This window comes from Marmota monax, unplaced genomic scaffold (assembly GCF_021218885.2).
Source record: "Marmota monax isolate L192 unplaced genomic scaffold, Marmota_monax_Labrador192_F-V1.1 WCK01_AAM20220418_F8-fsc00179, whole genome shotgun sequence".
NCBI lineage: Eukaryota > Metazoa > Chordata > Mammalia > Rodentia > Sciuridae > Marmota > Marmota monax.
In genome coordinates, this window is record NW_026695200.1 from 1,015,793 (window position 1) to 1,042,097 (window position 26,305).

Sequence of the window (26,305 nt, forward strand, 5' to 3'; positions counted from 1 at the left end):
CACTGCTACATCGATGTTCATAGCAGCACAGTTCACAATAGCAAGACTGTGGAACCAACCTAGATGCCCTTCAATAGACGAATGGATAAAAAAAATGTGGCATTTATACACAATGGAGTATTACTCTGCATTAAAAAATGACAAAATCATAGAATTTACAGGGAAATGGATGGCATTAGAGCAGATTATGCTAAGTGAAGCTAGCCAATCCCTAAAAAACAAATGCCAAATGTCTTCTTTGATATAAGGAAAGTAACTAAGAACAGAGTAGGGACGAAGAACAGGAGAAGAAGATTAACATTTAACAGGGATGAGAGGTGGGAGGGAAAGGGAGAGAGAAGGTAAATTGCACGGTAATGGAAGGAGACCCTCAGGGTTATACAGTGGAGGGGGTAGAGATAGAGGAGGGGAGGGGAGGGGAGAGGTGGGGAGGGGGGAGGGTGGATGATGGGAAAGGCAGCGGAGCACAACAGACACTAGTATGGCAATTTGTAAATCAATGGATGTGTAACTGATGTGAATCTGCAATCTGTGTATGGGGTGAAGGTGGGAGTTCATAACCCACTAGAATCAAAGTGTGGAATATGATATGTCAAGAAATTTGTAATGTTTTGAACAACCCACAATAAAAAATTAAAAAAAAAAAAATAAAAAAATAAAAGATCACCCATAGCCAGTGTGTAAGATGGATGGGGAGGTATGACATGAAGGCACTTTTACTTTGGTCTAAATCTAAAGATCCATTTCAAGACCCTGTAACTGATGATAGAGTTCAAGGCATAGGAGAGAAGCATATCAAGGAAAAACTAGAGCATTAATGCTCACAGTTAGATGATCATATGAGTGACCCTTCATTTTCATACTGTCAACTTAAAGAGAAGCATATCTAGTAATTAATATGGATTTGATTTAGCCATTCATCACTGGGCTGATCAAAAAGCATAGTGAAGTTTTTTCCTTCCTAGTGAGCTTTTGTCAACAATTTTTTTTTCAATTTGTCCTGGTTTTATGATGTAACTAATGGGATTATACTTGAAGAGCACAAAGTTAAATGCTTAATTATATTCAGCTTCAATTACAGTTATTAATTGATCCAAACTTACTAGCATGACACCTGAAGGGAACCAGTTTCTGAAAAATTATAGGAGGCAGTACTTTGGGTATTACACTCACATGAGCTAACAATCTAGATGAAATTTCTTTAATTAATTTGATTAAGTTTCAACAGCTTTGGGGATTCATATTGCATACCCAATGTCTAGACCAAAAAACCTTATTTTATAAACAAGGGAAATAGAACACAGAAAAGTTCTGTTTATTACAGGCAGAAGTAATTTTCCTTCCAAATAAGTTTATATCTCATTATTTTTTAATATTTATTTTTTAGTTTTAGGTGGACACAATATCTCTATTTTACATTTATGTGGTGGTGAGAATCGAACCCAGTGCCTCACGCATGCTAGGTGAGCACGCTACCACTTGAGCCTATCCCCAGCCTTATATCTCATTATTTTGAAAGTATTTTTCTTGTGTGTAGTTTGGGCACATTGTCAGCTCTGAATTATGCTTGTAAAAGATTCTCATTAAAAATATTTTACAATAAATATATACATACTTCTGAATTCCATGAAAAAAAAAAAAAAAAAAAAAAAAAGCCTACCAACCAAGAAAAGCCCAGGACCGGATGGATATACAGCTGAATTCTACAAGACCTTTAAAGAAGAACTAATACAAATACTCTTCAATTTATTTCAGGAAATAGAAATACAGGCAGCACTTTCAAACTCATTCTATGAGGCCAATATCACCCTGATTCTAAAACCAGGGAAAGACACATCAAAAAAAAGAGAACTTCAGACCAATATTTCTAATCAATATAGATGCAAAAATTCTTAGTAAAATTCTGGCAAGTCAAATACAAAAACATATAAAAAAGATCATGCACCATGATCAAGTGGGATTAATCCCAGGGATGCAAGTTTGGTTCAACTTACGAAAACCAATAAATGTAATTCATCACATCAGTAGACTTAAAGATAGGAATCATGTGATCATCTCAATAGATGCAGAAAAAGCATTTGACAAAATACAGTACTCCTTTATGTTCAAAACACTAGAAAAATTAGGGATAACAGGAACATATCTCAACATCATAAAGGCTACCAATGCAAAGCCCCAGGCCAACATCATTCTAAATGGAGAAAAATTGAAGGCATTCCCTTTAAAAATCAGAACAAGACAGGGATGCCCTCTTTCACCACTTCTATTTAACATAGTTCTTGAAACACTGGTCAGAGCAATCAGATAGATGAAGGAAATTAAAGGGATACACATAGGAAAAGAAGAACTCAAATTGGCACTATTTGCTGATGATGTGATTCTATACCTAGAAGATCCTAAAGGTTCCACCAGAAAACTTCTAGAACTAGTAAATGAATTAATCAAAGTAGCAGGATATAAAATCAACACCCTTAAATCAAAGGCATTTCTGTATATCAAAGATAAATCCTCAGAAATGGAAATGAGGAAAACTATCCCATTTTCAATAGCCTAAAAAAATGAAATACTTGGGAATCAACAAAAGAGGTGAAAGATCTATATAATGAAAATTACAGAACCCTAAAGAAAGAAGTCAAAGAAGACCTTATAAGCTGGAAAGATCTACCTTGCTCTTGGATAGGCATAATTAATATTATTAAAAAATGACCATACTTCCTAAAGCACTATACAGATTTAATGCAATTCTTATCAAAATCCCAATGACATTCCTCATAGAAATAGAAAAAGCAATCATGAAATTCATCTGGAAAAATAAGAGACTCAGAATAGCCAAAGCAATCCTTAGCAGGAAGAGGGAAGCAGGTGGCACCACTATACCAGACCTTAAACTATACTACAGAGCAACAGTAACAAAAACAGCATGGTATTGGCACCAAAACAGACTGGTAGACCAATGGTACAGAATGGAGGACACAGAGACTAACCCACAAAATTACAATTATCTTAAATTAGACAAAGGTGCCAAAACATGCATTGGACAAAAGATAGCCTCTTCAACAAATGGTGCTGGGAAAACTGGAAATCCATTTGCAACAAAATGAAATTAAACCCCTATCTCTTATCATGCACAAAACTCAACTCAAAATGGATCAAGGACTTAGGAATAAAACCAGAGACCCTATTAGAAGAAAAAGTAGTCCCTAATCTCTATCATGTGGGATTAGGCCCCAACTTTCTTAATAAGACTCCTGTGGTGCAAGAATTAAGATCAAGGATCAATAAATGGGATGGACTCAAACTAAAAAGCTTTCTTCTCAGCAAAAGAAACAATCTGTGAGGTGAATAGAGAGCCTACATCTTGCGAGCAAATCTTTACCCCTCACACATCAGATAGAGCACTAAATCTCTAGGGTATATAAAGAACTCAAAAAGCTAAGCACCAAAAAAATGAAATAATCCAATCAATAAATGGGCCAAGGACCTGAATAGATACTTCTCAGAAGAATATATACAATTAATCAACAAATATATAAAAAAATGTTCATCATCACTAACAATTACAGAAATGCAAATCAAAACCACCCTAGGATTTCATCTCACTTCAGTTAGAATGGAAACTATTATGAAGACAAACAACAGTAAGTTTTGGCAAGGATGCGGGGAAAAAGATACGCTGGTGGTGGGACTGCAAATTGGTACAGCCAATATAGAAAGCAGTATGGAGATTCCTTGAAAGCTGGGAATGGAACCACCATTTGATCCAGCTATTCCTCTCCTTGGTCTATACCTAAAGGACTTAAAAACAGCATACTACAGGGACACAGCCACATCAATGTTTATAGCAGCACAGTTCACAATAGCTAAACTGTGGAACCAACCTAGATACCCTTCAATAGATGAATGGATAAAAAATATGTGGCCTATATGCACAATGGAATTTTACTCAGCAACAGAATAGAATAAAATCGTGGCATTTGCAGGTAAATGGATGGAATTAGAGTAGATAATTCTAAGTGAAGTTAGCCAATCCCAAAAAACCAAATGCCGAATATTTTCTTTGATATAAGGAGACTGATTCATAGTGGGATAGGGAGAGGCATGTGGGAGGAATAGACAGACTCTAGATAGGGCACAAGGGTTGGAGGGGAAGGTAGGGGTCATAGGGTTATAAATGATGGTGGAATGTGATGATCATTATTATCCAACATACATGTATGAAGACACGGATTGATGTGAATATACTTTGTATACAACCAGAGATATGAAAAGCTGTGCTCTATATGTGTAATAAGAATTGTAATGCATTCTGTTGTCATATATAAATAATAAAATACAGAAATAAACAGAGCTGGGTTTGTGGCTCAGTAGCAGAGTGCTCTCCTACCATGTGTGAGGCGCTGTGTTCGATCTTCAGCACCACATAAAAATAAAGATATTGTGTCCACATATAACTAAAAAATAAATATATTTTTTAAAAGAAGAGTCTCAAATTCATGACTTCAGAAAATTGTGTCCTTTAGCTGCTTCTGGTAGTGCTTTCCTCCATTCCACTGGGTGACAACTTTCAGTGTCATTCTGCTGGCTCTGCCTCTTTGGCCATTTCTTAGTCTCCTTCATGAGCATTTTACTCCCATACCACTCTTCAGTACCTATGGCGGATTCTTTAGTTGATGTTTTCCCCTCCTGGGCCAGTTCATCATTTCTGTGGCTTGCTGATTCCTGCATGCTGGAAAACTTCATAGTTATTATATTACAAACACACCCACCTTCACTCTTCCAGAAGTCTTCTTATCTCCTTCAGATCCATAGGTGTCAGGACCCCTCTGCCACATGCACTGCTGGTCCCTTGCGCACAGTAGGATCACACCAATCACTCCTGTCTGTCACCATATTCATACCATAGGAATATGGTATCTATGTTCTCTCCTTACTGTGTTCTCCAGCCATGAGAACTCCTCTGTCCTGGGCAACCAGACTAGATTCTGTTTCCAAAATGCACTGTGTGTATTTTACTAACACACTCAGTAGATTCAGCTTAACAATTCATAAGCTTTTCACTTAGAAGAGTTTTCACTGGGTTTTTACCTTGGAATAATTCAAGAAACCACTTTGGCTTGAACCATCCCTTACGACCCAGTGGACTCTTGACTAGTCACATAGCTAACCGGATAGCATAGTGCCTAGGAAACAGTATTGCTTGACTGGGAATCCTTTAGCTACATCCTCATAATTTTATGTAGCTTATAAAGTAAGGCATATTCTACTCTGTTTTCCACAGGGTCCTCTATTGGTTGTTTCACATGCTTCAATGTTTGACCACTAATCCATTAAATGAGGATTTGTGGAAAACTGCAAAGAAAATGACTGAGTGGAGCCCCAAACAAAACCATACAGAATAATGTAGAAGCAGAAGCAGTACCATGCAAGAAGAAAGGGCTGCAGTTAAACACCGTATTGATGTAGTGTGACAGGAGATGGTTTTGTTACTGGGAACATTAAAGAGAAGTACCTAGGAAATTATAGAGATCTGCAGTAGCAGCAGGGGGGCCCAGATACATGCACCTAATAAGCTTAGTGAAAACATTTGCATCCCATTGTACATTGCTTTTGCTTGTATTACTTCTTAAAAATATCAGTTTGAATTTTTTTCTGTTTTGTATTGCTTGATAAATTCACCCATTCCACAACTCTAGTAGCAATCAAATACCTCCACTCAGTGCTGTGTAATTTTGCTGTGGATGTATTGCTTGGACCTCTTTAGTTCTTGGGTTTTGTTTTTTTTCATTTATCTACCCAGTTTTTCTTTAAATGCCCCACCATTTCTAAAGCAGCAAAACTTCATAGTTATTATATTCCAAACAGACCCAGAATTACAAGGGGTACAAAGATCTATGTTTTCCTGGGCCATTTCCATGAAACAGAATTAACAGTTACATTTCATGACCCAGTTGGGCATAAAGATAACTATCTTAATATTGTGTTTTAAATAATTTTCTCTGACCCAAAAGTTCATTTTTTTTACTTCTGATTTTAGAGGAAATTAGAACATTTTCATGAGTACCTTGAAGTATTATTTTCAAGCAGATATCTGGAGTATGAATGCTGTAGATAAACACAAAGTTCAAGGTCATGGTCAACATCTGACCATGGTGCATCCCCCACGGGCAGGCCAGAGGAAGCAAGCAGAGGGCACTTGCCTAGGACCCCTGTGACTGGTCCTCATGCTCTGGGCAGCCTCTGATGCTGACCAGGGAGGAAAGACTGTGCTTTCCAGCCCTGAGGACTCTCTCCTTCAAATCAATGGCAAGAACTTTAGTGAAATGCTTAAAAAACCCAATGTACCTTTAAAATGGTGAATACTGTTAGTCACATTGTTTACTGTTTACTCACATTCAGTCTTTTTACACCTGAAACTGGAAGCCAAGGTTGGAATTAGATATGTTAGCTTGTTTTTTTTTCCCCTCCTAAGATGGTTTTTTATACATGTAAGAATTATTAGTTCAACATGAAAGAAAAAAACCTTGACTGTTTCAAACTCATGGTGAGGCATCTGTATTTTTCCTTGGTTTTTGTGCAGAGTTCCCAGAGGTCCTGATGTTCCCTACAATCTCTGGTCTTGGCCCTCCATGGACCCTGATGTGGGGAGCTGCCACCAGTGCAGAGGAAAGGGCATTTCCACCCATTTCCCCTTTTATCTTTCCAGGGCCTGGACTTCGCCAGATTCACGGCACACATGTTTGTTGGGATTTGCCTTGTTCTTCTGGTCTCATTCCCACTCCTCAGACTCCTGTACTGGAACAAAAAGCTTTATAACAAGGAGCCCAGTGAGATCGTTGGTAGGTATAAGCCTCAGAGTTCATATGATTATTTTTCCCAGGGGAAATTCTTACAAAGAGGTCAGAGCTGCCATCCCATGTAAAACATGAGGGAAGTGTCTCTTGTTGGGACCCTGTGTGCTCAAGATCAGAGACTGTGCATATCTGCCTCCCTTCTCCCGCGCAAAATCTCTCTCAGCTAAATCACTTCAGAATTCCTGTTTAATTCCACAGTTAGAAAACAAAAGTGCTACCTGAACATTGGGCTGAGCAGAATAGGGCCGGTAGAGCTTTGAATTTGATGGTCTGGAAAGTAGGTAGGCTCTGAGCGTGCATGGGTGGAGTTGAGGCTGCTTCCGAGGACACACCAGCATAAGAGAGCCCAGGGGACCTAGAAGGCCAGCATCACCAGTGCAACGCTGGCTCCCAATCTCTGCTTCTCTAAATACAAAGACATGGATGAAACTCCCAGCCTGCATCCATGGGCTGCCTCCAGAGTGGCACCATGTAGACATGTAAGCTTTTCAAAGCTGATTAGTTGCTTCAGAAAGTACCCTTCACTGTGATGACTTTAAAGAGCTGCTGGAATGTCTCTGGTGTTTATGGATGGGTTTTTAATGATACCTTTCATCTGATGAGGTTCAGAGCATTAGATGAAACCCAGGCACCATCTGAACTTATGCTGAAGCCATTCCACAGCCCCGTCTCTCTTTTCCTATCCCAATGTGGAGTTTCGTGTTCAAAGTTTCGGGAAGGCTCGTTCATTGCTTTCTCCTCCTCCTATTCTTCCCCATCTTTTTATGTTATCAAAACCTCATAGGAGGTTTGATGAGGTGTGAGTCTTTTCAGAGGGAAAGCATGGATCCACTTCTCTGAAGAAGCCTTTGAATTACACCCAAGTTCATTTTATTTTAGAAAGCTGTGGTGCATCTTTGTAAGGCTGAAACTCAAAACCAAGCACTGGCTGATGTTGTCTCAGTGCTCCCGTTCTCCCTGGGTCTCTCTATTGAGTCTTGGCAGCCTTCATTTATAGTCTGTTTCTCTGACAAACGTCTCTGTTTTCTCAGCAGTGCAGCAGGTCTGCCACACGGTAGGTGATCAGCACTTGTGTACCAAATAGAGGGGGCGTAAAAGGTAGTGTTTTCTTTATTGGTTGAGTTCACAGTGATTGTACTGCTGTGTCTTGTCTCCACCTGAAATAGGCTGTCAGGAGCTCCAGCCCCTGCTTTGGTCTTTTAATTTAATTCTTGTGACGTATATCGTATGGTGCATTGCACATAATGTAGTTTGGATCTGGAATTATCCCCTGAGGTCCCTGTGTTGAAGACATAGTCCCTAAGGAGGCACTATTGGGACGGGTGGAACCTTTAGGAGGTGGGACTAGCTGGAGGGAGTTAGGTCCCTGGGGACATGCTCATGAAGTGGATGCTGCAGGCCTTCCTCTCTCTGTCTGCTTCCTGGCTACCATGAGGTGAGCAGCTTCCTCTACCATACACTCCTGCTGTGATGTGCTGCTTCACTCTACCCCAAAGCAGTGCCAACTGACTATAGACTGAAACCTCTCAAATTTTGAGTCAAAATAAACCTTTTCTCCTCTTAAGTTATTAATCTCAGCTATTTTGTTTTAGTGACAAAAAACTGACTGAGTGGTGAATGAAAACAGTGCCTTTTTCTTATTCTCTTAGTGATTATTTTGAGAATTTTGTATAGCATTTTAAATTGTAAAGTAGAGGTAAGCTTTCATGAAGTTCTTTAATATCTTAGGCAATGAATCATCTCTCTTTTCTCTCTCAGAAGCTTCTGAATTCACTTTTGGATGAAAATTCTGCTCATCTACTGATGTCAGCATTTCATCAGGCTACTTCTCCCTTTCCTGGGTAACAGACTTGAGCTCAGTGAGGGACTGATTGGGAATGAGGGCTATTCCCAACTCCTGTCTCTTCCCAAATGTCCTGCTGGCCCTGAAAGCCACTGCCTGAGACCAACCCTTGTGCTTCTGATTTTCACTAGGCCTGTTTCTGAAGTCAGTCAAAGAATGGGCACTTGGCTTTGTTCATTTTCTGTTACTGTTACTGAATACTACAGACTGGACAAGCTCTAAGGCATAGAGTTATTTTTAGCTTATTGTCCAGGAGGCTGGGAAGTCTGAAGCACAACCTGACATCTGGTGAAGGCCTTCTCGCTATGTCATCACATGGCAGAGGGCATCTCCTGGTGCATGAATTTTGGAGGAGACAAACCACATTCAAATCAGAACAGCAATGTATAGATTTTGGCTAAAAGTGGGTCCTGCAAGAAGGGGTTAGTGTTGCTGGGCATTAGGTTTGATGTGTCTGTTTAAGATAGGAATTTATTTGTCACCAGAGAGTTGAAATTGTTCTACTTCACTTCCATGATCATTTTAAAAAGTGAGCCTTGTCACCTGGTTTCATTATAGTAACTAACGTGCTGAGAAGCTTCTGCTTTGGGCTGAGCCTGGGAAACCTGAACATTATGAGTGTGCTGTGAGCACTGACTTCCCAGGTTGTGGGAAACTCAATTTTGCCTTACTTTCTCTGCAGAACTGAAGCACGAGATTCACGTGTGGCGCCTGACAGCGCAGCGCATCAGCCCAGCCAGCCGTGAGGAGACGGCCGTGCGTGGCCTGCTGCTGCAGAAGGTGCTGGCACTGGAGCACCTGCTGGCCCGAAGGCTGCACACCTTCAATAGGTATCAAGCTGGGTCCTGCTCAGATTTACAGAAGCAGTTCTTGTGTTTAATGGTTGTGCTTAATGGTGGGATTGTATAAGCAACATACTCCACTACCATCCAGATGTCACATAAAATACAAATCAAGTGAATTAAAATTGTTATTCCAAGCATTTGTGCATTATAAACTGGTGACACTAACTGAGCAAATATGCAACTTTTAGGCGCCATTCATTGAGCTAAGCCTTTTATGGTGCACAACTTTATCTAATTCCCACCTAGCTCTGTGGGGTTAATGTTAGTTCAGTTTAGGGATGAAATAAGCAGAGGCTCAGAGAGTTTGGGCAACTTACCTATGGTTATGTAGCTCAGAAAGAGTGACACTGGGAATTGAACTTACATTCTCAGCCACATTTTAGAATTTCCCCACATTTTAATTGTTGTATGATAAAAATAAAAACCAATTAATGTAACAAACTAATCTTACAACAGATTCTCTCAGCAGTTGATTTTCAAGCATTTCAAAGAATACAAATATCCTAATCAATTCATTTCTTGGTATTTCTTAGTATTATTTATTTATATTTTTATTTTTAGTGCATTATAATTATACATAATAGTTGGGTTCATCTTGACATATTCATAAATGCATATAACATAGTTTCTCCATTTCAATCCCCAGAATTATCCTTCCTCTCTTCTTTATTCTATTGGTCTTCCTTCTATTTATGTTTTAATTGGTGCATTATAATTATATATAAAATTGCAATGCATGGTGATATATTCATATATATGCATGACATGTTTTGATCAACTTTATTCTGCTTTGAAATGATCAAACCCCCATCACCCAATACTTGCTGTCAGCCAAGGAAGAGGCAGAGCTCAGCCTATAAACTCCTCTAACAAGTTGGGCTGGTTTGGGTCAGAGCTCAGAACAAATAAATAGTATAATAATTGTGTCATATATACTCCTCATATTCAAAATTATGGAAAGAAATGTCTTCATTTAAAAAGTCTCAGCAAGAAGAAAACTGAATTTAAAATATATTGTGATTGCATTAGCTGCTATAGATAGTAATTTTTTAAATATATATTTTAATTGTTGAATTTATTTATTTATATGTGGTGCTGAGAATTGAACCCAGTGCCTCACATATGTTAGGCAAGCGCTCTACCACTGAGCTACAACCCCAGCCCTGTATGTAGTAATTTCCAGTGTCTTCCCTCATGTGTTTTTTCAGAGTTCTAATTTTACACTTTTTTTGGTCAATTAATTGGATCCTTTCTCAATAACTTATTCTTTTTCATCTTCATTCCCTTTCATTCTCCTCTATGCTTCTTTCTCATCTCATTTTATCTTCTGCCTCTCTTCCCTCCCCAACCCCTTTTTTTCTGTTTTCTATTTCTTTTATCTTTTTTTTTTGCCTGCTTCCAACACAACTTACTATAAAGGATGCTATCATTGATGCTTAACCTTCTAGCCTATTCTTTATTATTTCTCATTCACTTTTCTCATTGATTAGTAGAGTTGTGGAGATGATTAGTAATAAGTTTTCAAATGTATGCTATTAAGTTATCATTATGACTGGCTGTTGCTTTATCCTCTTGAAGTAGTACTGGGTGTTGAACTTAGCACCTTGATTATGCCAATTGGATGTTTTGAAAATAATATAAACTCCCAGCTCAGGGTAGATTGTAAAGAAGTAACTGCTCACTAAAAGACACTTACATAATAGAAAAAGAGGAATCTATGACAATGGATGTACATACAAAAAAATTTTGAAAACACAAAAAAATAAACCCCTAAGATATCTCCCAAAATTTTTAACCCCCCAAACTACAGATTGAAATGGATGAAATCTTGAACAAAGCATTCAAAAAATTGATTATTAAAATGGTTAATGATTTTAAACAAGATCTAAGGAATGAATTAGGGGAGAAAATATAGGCTGTGAAAAAGTATTTTAATAAAGAGATAGAGGTCCTGAGAAAGAAGCAAACAAAAGTCATTCAATAAATCAAATGAAAAATTCAGTTGAAAAAATTTCTAGATTAGATTAGATGAAGAAAAAGCAGAATTTCGGAGCTTGAAGACAAGATGGTCAGCCTTGAACATTTAGACAATATTAAAGGGAAAAAAAGGAAAGAAAACTATGATCAGAATAGACAAGATATCTGGGTCAATATTGAGAGACCAAACTAAAGACTCATAGACTTTGAGAAAGAAGTAGAAATACAGGTTAATGATATTGAAATAATTTTTGCAAAAATTATCCAAACCTTAGGAAGAAGATGGACATCTAAAAATTGGAGGCATTTAAAACCTCAGACAAGATCAGAAAAGAACCTCTCCATGACACATTATCATTAAAATGCCAACACTACAAATCAAAGAAAGGATTTTAACGGCTATAGGAGAGATATGACAGGTCAAATTTAGAGGAAAAAGAATCAAAGTAATACAAGATTTCTCAGTATAAACCCTAAAGTTCAAGAGGACTTGGAATGATACATTTCAAGCACTGAAAATCAGTAACTCCCAACTAAGATTGCTATATCTATTAAAGCTATTCTTCAAAATCAAATAAGAAATAAAATCTTCCAGTGTGAGTATAAACTAAAGGAATTCATGACTACTGAGCCAGCATTGCAGAAGATACTTAAAGAAATCCTACATACAGAAATATAAGATAATAACAACAAAGACAGCTTGGAAAAGAATAAATCTAATTAAAAGAGTATATAAGCAGATTAAAATTAGGATTTAATAAAATATTAGAAATAAATCAATAAATCAATAAATTTAATAAATTTAATAAAATTATTAGAAATAAATCAAGGTAGCAGGCAATAATAAACACCTCTCTATAATAACACTGAATGTTAATGGTCTTAATACTATAACTAAAAGATGTGTACTGTAGAGTGGATTAAAAAACAAGATCCAACAATATGTTGTCTGTAAGAGACAAACTCATAGGAAAAACACCCACAGGTTGCAAGTGAAAAGCTGAAAAATGATATTCCATGCAAATGGAACCCCAGAGAAAGCAGGAGTATGTACTCTCATATCCAACAAAACAGACTTCAAGCCAAAATGAGTTACAGGGGACGAAGAAGGTCACAACATACTGCTAGAGGGAATGATACAACATGGAGACATAAAGATAGCAAATATTCATGCTCCAAACTTCAGTACAACTACATAAACAAACACTACTAAACATAAAGTCTCAGATAGATCCCAATACAATAATACTGGGTGATTTCAATACTTTCTTTCACCAGTAGATAGGTCATCCAGATATAAAATCAGCAACAATACTTCAAATCTAAAACATACTATAAATCAAAAGGACTTAACAGACATCTACAGAGTATTTCATCCAACAACAGGTGAATATACTATCTTCTTAGCTGCTTGTGGATCATATTTTAGGTTACAAAGCAAGTCTTAGTAAATGCGAAAAGTCAATATAACTCCTTGAATTTTATTAGCTCATAATGGAATAAAACTAGAAATGAAGAAAAACAAGAAAAATAGAAAGCAAGAAAAATTACAGAAACTATATTAGTATGCAGAGATTGAACAATACACTTTTTAATAATGAATGGGCCAGCAAAGAAATCAGGGAAGAAATGTAAAAATTCTTGGAATAAAATGAGAATAAAGATACAACATATCAGAATCTTCTGGATGCTGTGAACGCAGTTATAAGAGGAAAGTTTAAAGCTATGAGTGCCTAGATTAAAAAAAAAAGAAAATAAAAAAGATCCCCAATAAATAACCCAATGATGCACCTCAAACACAGAAAAACAAGGAAAAAAATGAATTCCAAAACTGCTGGAAGGGAGGAAACAATAAATATCAAAGCCAAAGTTAGTGAAGTAAACAAAAAACAATCCAAAGAATCAATGAATGAAGAGTTGGTTCTTTGAAAAGATAAACAAGATTGATAAGACCTTAGTCAAACTAACCAAAAGAAAAGGGGAAAAGGAGATATTACAACAGAAATTTATGAAATCCAGAGGACAACTATTTTGAAAACATATTCCAACAAATTGGAAAATCTGAAAGATATTGATAAATTTCTAGACACCTATTATCTACCAAAACTGAACAAAGAGGACAAAGAAAACCTACTAAAGAGATGGATAACAAATAATACAATTGAAACAGTAATAAAAAACCTTTCCAATAAAGAAAATCCCAGGCCCAGAGGGATTCACAGCTGAATTAAATGGGCAAATGAACTAAAGAGAGGTTTCTCAAAACAAGTAGTACAAATGGCTAACAAATACATGAAAAAAATGTTCAACATCTCAAGCAATTAGGGAAATGCAAATCAAAAAACTACACTGAGATTTCATCTCACTCCAGTCAGAATGGCTGCAATCAGGAATACTAATAATATACAAATAATAATAAACACTAGTGAGGATGTGGGTAAAAAGAATGCTTATACACTGTTGGTGGGATTGTCAATTAGTATAACCACTGTGGAAATCAGTTGGAGGTTCCTCAAAAGAGTAGGAATGGAACCACTGCATGACACTGCTATCCCCCTCCTTGGTCTTTATCTAAAATAATTAAAGTCAGCAAACTATAGTGTTACATGCACACGCATGTTCATAGCAGTACAATTCACAGTAGCCAAGTTATGGAACTAGCCTAGGTGTCTGTCAATGGATGAATGATAAAGAAAATGTGGCATATATACACCATTTATCTAGCTATAAAGAGTAATGAAATTATGTTATTTGCAAGAAAATGAATGGATGCTTCAGAGCATTATCTTAAGTAACATAAGCCAGACTCAGAATATTAAGGGCCATGTATTTTCTCTTTTATGTGGAAGCTAGACAGGAAAGAGGGGGAAAAAGGGTCTCATGAAAATAGAAGGAAGACCAAGTAGACTAGAAGAAGGGACTCAGGGAGAAGGCTGGGGAACTGGCAAATGAAATTGACCAAATCATGTTATATATATATATATATATATATATATATATATATATATATATATATATATATATATATATATATATATATATATATATAAATTAGGCCATAATGAATCCTACTAATGTGCATAATTATTATGCACCGATGAAAATATTTCAAAACTTTTCTCAGAATAATTCACTTGGTTCTGCTTTGGTTTCCCTGCGGACCCTACTGGCTGCATGCTCAGCCTCTCTTTAGTGCTCACTTGTGATGTGTACATGCTCAGTAAAGTGTCATTCTCCACTGTGCAGCATCTTCCCTTTGATTGGTGTCAGAAAAAAATAACCAAAAAAAAAAAAAAAGGTAAACTGAGTTGGAAAAGTTAAAAGGAAAGGTAAGTGGGTTCAAACAAGGGAGCCTCAACAAGAGAAGAGGGTACCATGAGAGAAGGAAGGAAGCAGGCATACAATTACTTCAAAACTGAGCTACTCTTGGTAAAATTACCATTAAAGCAAGTGCTGTTTCTTTTATCTCTTTTCCCTTTAGTTGTAAAAGCTGGTTGTAAACTGTGTCCCTGTTTTGGAAATGGAAACCATTCAGAAGCAGAGAAACTAGTGGACTGCAGGTTCCACATCTCTGCATCCAACCAACAACTGATTGAAAGCATTTGAAAAGAAAAATCATGACTCTACTGCACATGTACAGAGTGTTTTTCCTTGTTATCATTATTCCTTAAAGAAAATAGTAAATAATTATTTACATTGTATTAGGTATAAGTAATCTAGAGATGATTTAAAGTATATGGGAGGATTGTAGCTAAGTTAAATGCAAATACGACACTGTTTAATATTGAGGGACTTGAGCACCCCTGGGTTTTATTACTCTTAGATGGGGTGTTAGAATCAATCTCTTGGGGATACTGAGGGTTGACTACATATAAAGAAGAAAATAAAGGTGGCTACAGTCATTGCCTTGGTCACACATTGGCACATTTTGTTCACGACATTTCCTACACTTGCTGACTCACATTCACTCATGTCATTAAACACTCAGATCTTGATATATATGATTTTTCTTTGAAAATATAGAGTGAGTTTCTTACCTAATTGAAAAAAATCAAGTGTTCCGATCACTTCCAAGACTAGTCTTATCCCTTAGAAAGCTGTTCCAGGCTCCACAGCAAATGTCCAGGCTCCCAGTGTTGTCAATCTCCTTGTTCCATATAACCAGGGAAATAATGAGCCTGTCCTTTTCTCTTTTAGACAAATCTCACAGGAAGACAAAAACTGGGAGACCAATATTCAGGAGCTTCAAAAAAAGGTATCTCCTTTGCTTTCTTCAGATATTTCCAATTTGATTTACCTGTTGTAGAAGAAGGTGATTAATGTTTCTTTTAAAAATTGATTACTATTTTAAATTTTTAATTGATACATTCTAATTGTAGGAGGTTGTGAGGTCCAATGTGAAGTCTGGACACCTGTGCACATTGTGCAGTGACGGAGTCAGAGTCATTAACTTATTCATCACCTCAGGCATTTATCGTTTTTTGTGGTGAAACATTCCAAAATCTTCTTTTTACCTCACATGAAGTAATGACTGGAAGCCATTGTTCTTTTTATTCCTGCAGTTGTACATAAGATGTCATTTATTTCTACAAGTTAATGAGGAAAAACATTTTCCAGACATGACAGGAAATGGAAATGTCACAATTTTTATGTCTGGGAAGATGTACTTCAGGCATACCCTTGAGCAATATCCTGAGTCTGGCTCATAGAGCTGGGCCTGTGGCTCACAGTCCCTCTCCTGGCCCTGAAAAGCAGGCTTCCAGATTGCCAGAGAGGAGCTGGCAGCGAGACCATGTTGGGCAATATTGAACATTTTTAAGAACAAACACTGGATGTGTGTGTGTGTGTGTGTGTGTGTCCTGCTGTACGAGTTTGACTTTTGGGGGCAGAATTCATTCAAAAATATTTTTGGGGCTGGGGTTGTGGCTCATGGTAGAGTGCTTGCCTTGCACATGTCAGGTACTGGGTTCAATCCTCAGCATCACAAAATAAATAAATAAATAAAATAATGATATTGTGCCCATCCACAACTAAAAATAAAAGAATCTAAAAACAATAATTTTTTTTTTTTGCTCACTTTCCTGCTATGGTGGACTTCCTCCCCACCTGTGGACAGGTAGGGCTTCCCGCCCAGCCAAGAGCATTCACAATCACTGTACCTCAGGGAAATTTCCAATCCAAGTAGGTTGTTTTCTAGGAAGAGGTTGGGTGCCCACTCTCTAATTGTGATAGGAATACTTGTGCTTAGGATATTTAGACATTGGGGTTCTGCTGGGTAGTGTATTCTTTAGGCAATTTGGTCTGTGAGCTCTCTTCACATTCTCTTTTCCATGTAGATGGTTAGTGTTAGAAAAGAAGGGTGTAGCTATGACCCTTTGAGTACCCAGGGTTTTAAGACCTTGCTGCCTTGCTGGACTGCATTGCTTTTGTCCTGTGTACCTGGTGGACAAGAATTGAAGATTGATGGGAAAATAGGCCAGGGGCTTGGCAATATCCCTGAATTGCAAATGAGAATTCTTGCTGAAATAATTCTAGATAGCCAAAAGGAGATTGACACCCAGTAGAACACTCAAAAGAAACCTCTACCTCCACCATCTGAATGACATGGGAACGTTCTTTGACGTGCTGCTCCTCCATCTCCCATCTTTGAATGGGCTGTGGTAGTACTAACTTTCTCTGGTTAGTGTGACTCAGGGAGGCTTTGTGGTCCTCTCTGAAGCTGGTGAGGACCAGTGTTGCTCTCCTCTGAGCAATTTCTTTTTTTTTTTTTTGATATCTCCTACCTCCTAATTCTTGATCACAGAGTCATGTAGCAAAATTGGGCTTCTTAGAAGTGGGAGGGGAAGATGAGAGGAGTAGGACATGATATGGGCCTTTGCAGTGGGCAGGGGAAGAGGGCAGGTGCTCAGCAGGCAGTCTCACCCGCTGAGTGAGGGCAGCACCTCTGGCCTGTGTCCAGGGGACCAGGGGCTACAGCCAGAGCTGCTGTCCATGAAGGGTGTGCTTGTGTTTTTGATGACAGCAGCTTTACCTGTGACCAGAGAAATTCAGAATCCTCTATCTCTACTTCTACCTCTTTCTCTATATATCTTCATGTCTATATATATCTATATCCACATGTCTCTATATATCTGAATCTATATTTATATGTCTATCTTATCTATCTATATCTATCCATATTTATAGATCTCTGTGCTTATCTATTTCTATGTGTCTATATCTATCTGTATCTAAATCTAGATATAGACATCTAAAACTATGTATATCTATAAATATGTTGATATCCATAATCAGAGATGCCTACAGTTGGCCCTCTTTTTCTGTGGGTTCTACATTTGTAGATTGAACCAAATCAAGATTGAAGGTATTTGAAAAGTATTATATCTGTATTAAACATGTACAGAATTTCCCCCCAATCATTAGTCCCTAAACAATACAGTATAACAACTATTTACATAACATTTATATTGTGTTAGGTTTTATCATTAATCTAGAGATGATTTAAAGTATGTGGAAGAGTGTGTGAAGGTTTTGTGCACATAAAGGACTTGGGCATTGAAGATTTTGGTATCTCTGGGTCCTGAAACCAATCGCTCATGGATATCAAGGGATGCCTATAAATCTATCTAAATCCAGATGTATGTTAGACAGCTGTACAGATGTGCTGGGCCATTCTTAAGAAAGGACTCTGTGTGGTTGTCAGTTCACACCTGGTTTCACACAAGGGACTGGGTTAGCAGTACAGGCTGCCCACCTCACATGCTCCTCATTCCTGACCCCACAAAGCCATGGCCCATATAACTCAATACCTCTCAGGGACTCATAGGAAAGAGCACCCCAACTGCCTTATGGCTCTGAGGTTAATGAAGTCACTACAGAGAACCGTGTGCTATAAACCCCTGGAAGACTGGGCAGATCCCTCAGGTGTCATCCCACTGATAAGGGGCATCACCTGTATTCCACAGACCTTGTAAGTGTTACATGAATGAACACAGCAAAGCCTTATGCAGGAGTTATAGTATTTCAAGAACATGTTAAGCTTATTGCCATGAGCTTTGATTTAAAAAAAAAAGAAAGTCAAGCTAAAACACAGGGACCACACAGGCATCTGTGGAAATGTATTTGATAGGGAAAGGTCCCTGGAGATTAGCTGTCATTTCCCCAATGGCTTTCTGTTGTCTCACCCAACACCTGGGTGGATACTTCTAATGACTGAATACTCATGTTATATTAAAAAGCTTTGTAGTCCAGTGTTTGGTAAAAAGACTATACTGCAGATTGGTGGTGCTTATTTTTCCACAAAGATTTTGAATGCTGTAATCCAGAATCTTTTCAGTTCTTCTTGTAACACATTGCCTTGTTATCTTCTTTCAAGTTCAAGATGTTTTATTTTTCATCAGGAGACATTTAGAGTAATTCAAGTCACGTAGGATCATGGACACATTGCAGGAATCAGAAGATTGTACCAAGTAAATGTGTTGTGTTTTTCTCTCTCACAGCACAGGATATCAGACAGGATTCTGCTTGTCAAATGCTTGATGGTGCTGGGATTTGTTATCTTCATGTTCTTTCTCAATTCATTTGTCCCTGGTATTCATCTTGATCTTGGTGAGTCTAATTTTTTTTTTTTTTGCAAACTTTTGTTGATAGGCTTTGCAATGGATATCGTGGTCTGAATGGGGAGGTTTCGAAGCATGTTCCCAGGTACCTACAGACAGTTGTGTTTAGTGAGGATGCCAGCCTTAACACTAGAAGGGATGTAGAGTTGGTACTGTCATTTCTATCACACTTGGTAACAACATGTTGAAACAGTTCCCAGAGGAGACAGGAAAGCCAGTCCTGCCTTCCCTGCAGCTTGTCATGACAATTAAATAGGAAACTGTTTGTGAAAGGCCTGGAGAATTGCAAGAGCCTTGCACAGATTCACTCTCCTTATCTGACTGAGAATCTGTTTTACCCACGCAGCAAAACACATTTTCCCACTTCTTCCCTTTGTTTCTCTTTCCTCGTTTTGGCCAGACTTTAGCTCTTAGCCAACTCTTTCTCCAGCCCTATGTCAAGGTTGGGGCCTTCTCCATGGGTGCCAGGATTCTTTCAGGTTGGGCTTACCTTGGTAACTCCCAGAACCCCTCCACTTTCCATAAACCTTTTTATTGAGATCACAGAGATCTCCTTTGGTGCAATTATTTTTTTTAAAAAAAACATCATTTTCATGGCAGTATAGATTTATGAAAATATAAATTTGAGATGGTGTCAGGGAGTGTTTTTAAATCAAAGCTTTACCCATGGTTTTCCTTCAGAAATGAGCTCTGCTAGTATATTTGAGTCATATTATTTTTATCTTAATTCTTTAAAAATAAGAACTTAATCTTCTACAACTTTTAAAGAATATAACTGTGGTAGGAGGCAAAGCTTGCTAACTTTGTAAAATAGATGGTTAATGCAATTTTAATGTTATGGTTTGGATGTGAGATGTCTCCCGCAAAACTCACATGTGAGATAAGAAGGTTCAGAGGAGAAATGATTGGGTTGTGAGAATCAACCCAATCAGTGAGTTAATCCCCTGAGAGGGATCAACTGAGTGGTAACTGAAGAGGTAGGGTGTGGCTGGAGGAGGTGGGAATTGAGGCGTGGCTTTGGGTGTATCTATGTTTCTGGCAAGTGGAGTCTCTCTGCTTCTTGATGATGTGAGCTGCTTCCCCCCCCCCCCCCCCCCCCGCCATACTCTCCCGCCATGATGTCCTGCCTCATCTTAAGCCTCAAGGAATGGAGCTGTCCTTCTATGGACTAAGACCTCTGAAACCGTGAGCCCTCAAATAAACTTTTCCTCCTCTACAATTGTTCTGGTTGGGTCTTTTAGTCACAACAGCAAAAAAGCTGACTAAAACATTTAGTTATTCCTGTCACATCATTGCTTCTTGGGCTCCTGGGTACACTAGAAATCTTTAGGTTGTAATTTGGTTTCCCCTGTTTTCTGTAAAAGAGCCACGTTCTTAGACTCTCAGACTTAGCACATGGTGCACATGCATTTGGCTCAGTGTCCAGCTTTACATCACGTGTCCACGAGCCCTTGGAATTGATTTCCCTAAATAAACTCAGACCCAACTTGTCAGGTGGCCTGGGCTTGGTTCCGAGCCCACAGGTGTTCTTTGTCCACACCTGACAGCTGATCCACACAAGGTCTCAATGAGGTAATGAAGAATGCCAAAGCTAGGGTGGGAACAGTGTCATGAATTTCAGTTGTTTTTTTGATGAATTTTATCTAGAAATTGTTTCAGTGTAATTACTTTTAATTATACCCAAGGCATAATATAATTTTGACTTTATAAACCTTTAATCGCCACAAGCATGTTAAGTGGTCACCACTGGTAATTAAACAAGTACAATGAATCTGGTGTTTCCAGAGCAGAGGGGTTCCATTAGTGAATTCTTTTGGGTGTTCACAGATTATTTTGTTTCTAATTTTACTTGAGATTCTTCTTGAAATGAGCACAGCAGGCATTTGAAAAATAAAAGTATATGAAAACTTACATGCAATTTTGTTAGCTTTTGACAATAGTCTTTGTACACAGGATAATACTTTTAAAGTTTAAAATTATATCTTTATATATAAAGATCTAACTTGAAAAAAATATTGATTAATGTGAAACTTTTCTTTTTACCCTGGGAAGTTCACCCTTTTTACAAAGATATCTCTACTCTTTTTGTGTGGTTATGTCTGTGATTGAGAGAATTATTTCTTTTTGCTTTTAAATCTAGTTTTGTTTTCAGTTAGAGTTTGTGTATAGATAATTTTATCTGGGGATCCTGGAATACATAATCCATGTATTTACTTCTTTATTATGATAGGTTAGGTTGAGAAAGAGAGAAGTTTGATTGACATATGTTTTAACAGAGTATAATTTCCTTAGAGTGATAGCAACTCTCCTGATAAAGATAGGGGCAAAAGAGATGCCAGATATTCCCATGATTTCAGCCAGTAAAGAATGTGATCATTTATCTTTGGTGAAGTTCTGTTTTGAATGTGACCTGCTTTGTGAATTGAGCATCATGCAATTTAATGTGATGTTGTTACAGGAGGTGACATCCTGTTACACTAAGTGCCATACAACAAGGTGATGTTATGTGACTATCATTGTGCAACTCAGTACAGCACATATAATACAACACTATATAGCATAAAGCAATGTCATAGAGCATGATGTGTATCACATGATGTGTTATGTGATCTAAGACAAGGTGATGCTGTACCACACAATGTGTATCATGTAACACAATACAGCATCCTCTAGTACAGTGCTTGCCACATTGCACAATGCAATATTGTGAAATGCCATGCATATAATCCAAAGTGACATCATATAAATAGGTGCACTATGTAGCAAAATGTGACATCATAGAACGCATGCATTCCTTCATTTAGGAATCATAATATAAGCACAACTTTGACTCTTAATTTTTAATTCTTAAAAAATTGTTGTAAAGCAAAATCAACTTTTCCTCTGGTGTAAAGTTCTATGAATTTTGACACTTACGTAGATTTATATAACAACAAATGCCATCAGGACACAGTGACCAGAAAACCTTCCCCAGGCTCTCCTTTTGTAGTCACTCCCTGTGCCTCATCCCATCTGCAAAGGATCTGCTCTCTATCACTGTAGTTTGTCCTGTTGAGAACATACACATGGAATCAGATTGTATACAAACTTTGAGACTGGCTTCTCCCACCTGGCTTAATGCCTGTCAGATTTAGCCAAGCTCTGTACATGAACGGTTTGCTCCTTATGTAGCTGAGTGATGGTTCATGGTAAGCAAGTACCAGGGTTTATGTATCTATTCACCCACTGAGGGACATTTGGGTTGTTTTCAGTTTTTAGCAATTGTGAATAGAGCTGATGCAGACATATGAACTCATAGTTTTGTGTGAACTTGCTTTTACATTCTCTTGGGTAACTACCTGGGAGTGAGACTGTTGGGTCATTTGGTGGGTGTATGTTTAACTTTGCTGGGAATTGTTTCCAGAGTGGCACCTGGCTTTGATTTCCCACAGGAATGAATGGGAGTTCCAGTGGCTCCATATCCCCACTTGGTACAATTGAACTCCCTCCCCTGGAGTTCCACAGCACACATACATACCTTATACATGGAGCCTATCTGTTATCCTAGTGATGAATTTACTTCTCTGTCCCCTGAGCTCCTGTTCTCCAATGAAACTTGAGGATGTGGTCCATATTTTCTATATTTTCCTCTTCTCAGTGCCTTGGGTTAATGTCTAACACACCAGTAGCTAGAAACATTTATAGAATGCATGAACAAAAATCTCTCATCGAGTCTAATAGATTCAGCTTCATTATTGTGAGAATTAACTATGTGGATGACTCAGCCTAGGTATTTCAGACAGTAGAGGACAAGACAGAGGCTGATGTGCAAGATTTCTCTCTGGGAAGTCTGATTCCAGGGAAGAGAAATGAGGTGTAGGGAGACAGATTAGCAAAGGGAGTAAGCCATCAGGAGCCACTGGTTTCTCCATCTCACCAGGTTGAGAAGAAGTATAAAAATGCACCCCAGGACTATATAGGGTTGAAGGAGAAAGGACTATTACTCATTGATCCCCATTTCCCGGTGGTCAAAGTTCCTCCCCATAAGGTGCCGACTTGCAGATACACTCAACTGGCATGTTCTGAGGGCCCGGCAGCAGCTCCAGCAGAGAAGCATCAGCTAGGAGGGAGGTGTTGGTACTTGGACTCCAGAGAAGACCCTGTTAGTGTGCACAGTGTGAGGATGGTGGGGTCCACACAGAGCCAGTCACTGACACAGACTTTGTGTGAGGAACAGGAGAGCCCTTAGGGACCCAAAGGCAGGCCAGAGGTTCACAACAGTGAAGAAAGGAGATGTGAATCTGGACCATGGCTACAATTCACATCTACACGGCAAAGTAATCCCACGTGCAGGAATCATCACCTCACAAAACAGGTTCTTCCACAAAGGTCCACTGTCCCTATATGAAACCCTTGGTGCCAGAAATGTTTTGAAATTCAAATATTTTGTTTATGTTTTAGAAATACAATTCAGTGCACATACTTGAATTGTATGTAGGGTGAGCATCATTGTTCAGAAAATCTGAAATGCTTCAAAGTCAGAAAAATTTTCAGTATTGACACGATGCCACAAGTGGAAAATTCTACTCCTGACCTCACGGGAAGGGTGGCAGTCAAAGTGCAGGTGCACTCAAATTAGTGTTTAAAATGATCTTCAGGTTCTATGCATAAGAAGGATATAAACCAAATTTCATTAGACCGGGTTCCATCCATAAGATATCTAATTATATATAATGTAAATATTCCCAAATTGAAAAAATTCCAAATCTGAAACAATTTGGTCCCAGCATTTTGGATAAGGGATTCTCAACTTCATGTAATACCTCCTGAGACATTTAGGGCTGGCACCTGTCATCTAAGCATTAATGTTTCTGTAAAAAAAAAAAACTTGAATATTTACACAAAGTGTAATAAAGACCATAAATAGCTTTGTTTTGGTTCAAGTCAGGTTGTGTTCAATTTTGGTCTAAAAGTTTGAAAAATTTCTGCTTTTCTGAACTTTAGGACTTCAGAATTATGGTTGATTGTGAACTTATAAAATGAATCCGTGAGGCAGGTTGAAAATGTTATCTTTGACCTTAAAATTTATAACCTTTGATTAGCAATTTCCTAGGCCTCCTTCTTTGATAATTAGTTCACAATATACCCCTAGATTCTTTCACAATATGTTTGATTAGATTTCAATGCTGGAAATTTTTCTGTAATTATTTCCCTGATTATGGTTTGAAATTGCTGGTCTTCTCTGTGTCTCTTGGTGTTTCTATTGCTGAGTAATTTTATTGTTGTCTTTGTGAAAGTATTTTTAGTTACAAATAAAGCAATCTACTTGATCTGTCTTAAAGAAAATAGAGGATAATTGGAGTAACAATGAAATGATTGACAGATTCCAAGGTAGGGTGGACCTCCCAGGGTCAGGCCCAGGCAGAAGAAAGGCTCTATACTGCTTGAAGCCCAGTATCCCCATCTGTTCTCAGCCACAGGCTTTTCCATGACTGGATATTTCATCTTTTAACTGCTCACTGCAGAAGAGGGGTTGTCTTATCTCTTTCCTAGTTTATAGAACATCAGTTTCAGCCTCACAAAAACAAAAGGCTAGTTTGAATTCCCAGGTGAAAAGTCCAGTTGGCCCAGGTAAGGTTACCTTCCTTTCTTAGACCTGAAAATTATGATTAGGAGGCAGGGCCACATTATAAAATATGGCTGGGGTAATTTCTTAGAGGAAGAGGCACTATTATGAGCTGGACAGACATTCCCAAAACTTCTCAATGTATTTTCTAGGACATCTAGTTTCTGATAAGTACAGTCATCTCTTGGTATCTCTGAGGGATTGATTCCAGGAACCCCTAAGAATATCAAAACCCTAGGATACTCAAGTCCCTTGTATAAAATGGCATAGAGCTTGCATATAACCTCTGCAAATCCTCTGTATACTTTAACTTATCTCTAGATGCCTTATTATATCTAATACAATATTATACTATATGGATTATTAACAATACAGTGTTGTTTAGGGAAGAATGAAAAGAAAAATAACTGTTAATGCTCAATACAGACACACTTTTTGTCAAATATTTTAATTCTGATTGGTTGAATCATCAGATACAGATCTTGTAGATATAGAAAGCTGACTATATATATCATTTCAATTAAATCATCCATCCATCCATCTATTTATTCACTAGTTTATATGTTTGTACAACAAATGCCTGGGAATTGGGCATAAAGACCAAGTCACTGTGCTCCTAGGTCTTCTATTTTAGAAGGAGAGATGAAGCTGCAGTTATTCTGTGCAGGGAATCATATTAGGTATAGAAAGGACTATACAGCTAATTAAGGTACAAGATCTTCAGAGCTCTTATAGTCTGATGCAGAGACAAGGCAAGGGTACTGAATTATAAAACTATGGTAATTTCCATAATCAAGGTACAGATGTAAAACCTAATAAAGTCCACAAAAAATGAGGATTTATAACTAAGGAAAAGCTAATGTTTGATTTTAAAAAGTCATGAGAGATAAAAAAAAATCCATACGTGTGTGTGTGTGTGTGTGTGTATAAAATGTAAAGGACAATCATTATACCCTAGTTGTATCGACCTGATAATAAAAATTTAAAAAACATTTAAGTACCTGATTGGCTCCATCCTGGTCCCAAGTATTTATCTTGATAAATGTGATTATTTCACAATGATGATAAATATAATATACATGGACCTTGGGTATTTTAGGTAGATTAGGATAATTAGCTATTTTCTTTATTATTCTCATCATGGGTAACTTTCCACTTTCACCACAGCACTGAATAAATGAAATCATGGAATAGCAAAAATGGCTTAGTTTTTAAAGAAATAAAATAAGAAATTTACATAATATAAAATTCATCTTGCTAAAATGTATGAATCAGTGTGTTTTAGTATATTCACCATGTTGTGCAACCATGGCCAGTATCCAATTCTAGGATATTGTTATCAGACCCCAAATAAACCTGTACCCATTAGTTTTGCTCCTTTTCCCCTGACTCTCAGTTCCCAGAAACTGCTTCTCCTTTTATATCTATTTCTGTGGATTTGCCTATTCAGAATATGTTGAATAGAATGTACTCATTCAGCCTGTTGTCTTCTCTGTCTGGCTTTCTGACTTAGCATAATGTTTCAAGGTTCATCCAGGCTCTAGCATGTATTAATACTTCATTTC

The 26,305-nt window shown here is 37.8% G+C and overlaps 1 protein-coding gene across 1 annotated transcript in view; it reads left to right on the forward strand.

Moving 5' to 3' along the window:
- Oca2 (OCA2 melanosomal transmembrane protein) overlaps positions 1-26,305 on the forward strand; it is a 364,658-nt gene that overhangs the window by 163,887 nt on the left and 174,466 nt on the right. The window contains exons 15-18 of the mRNA XM_046428817.1: positions 6,704-6,836; positions 9,377-9,524; positions 15,714-15,771; positions 19,016-19,124. Coding sequence (XP_046284773.1) covers positions 6,704-6,836; positions 9,377-9,524; positions 15,714-15,771; positions 19,016-19,124 — 448 coding nt within the window. The remainder of the gene's footprint in view (positions 1-6,703; positions 6,837-9,376; positions 9,525-15,713; positions 15,772-19,015; positions 19,125-26,305) is intronic.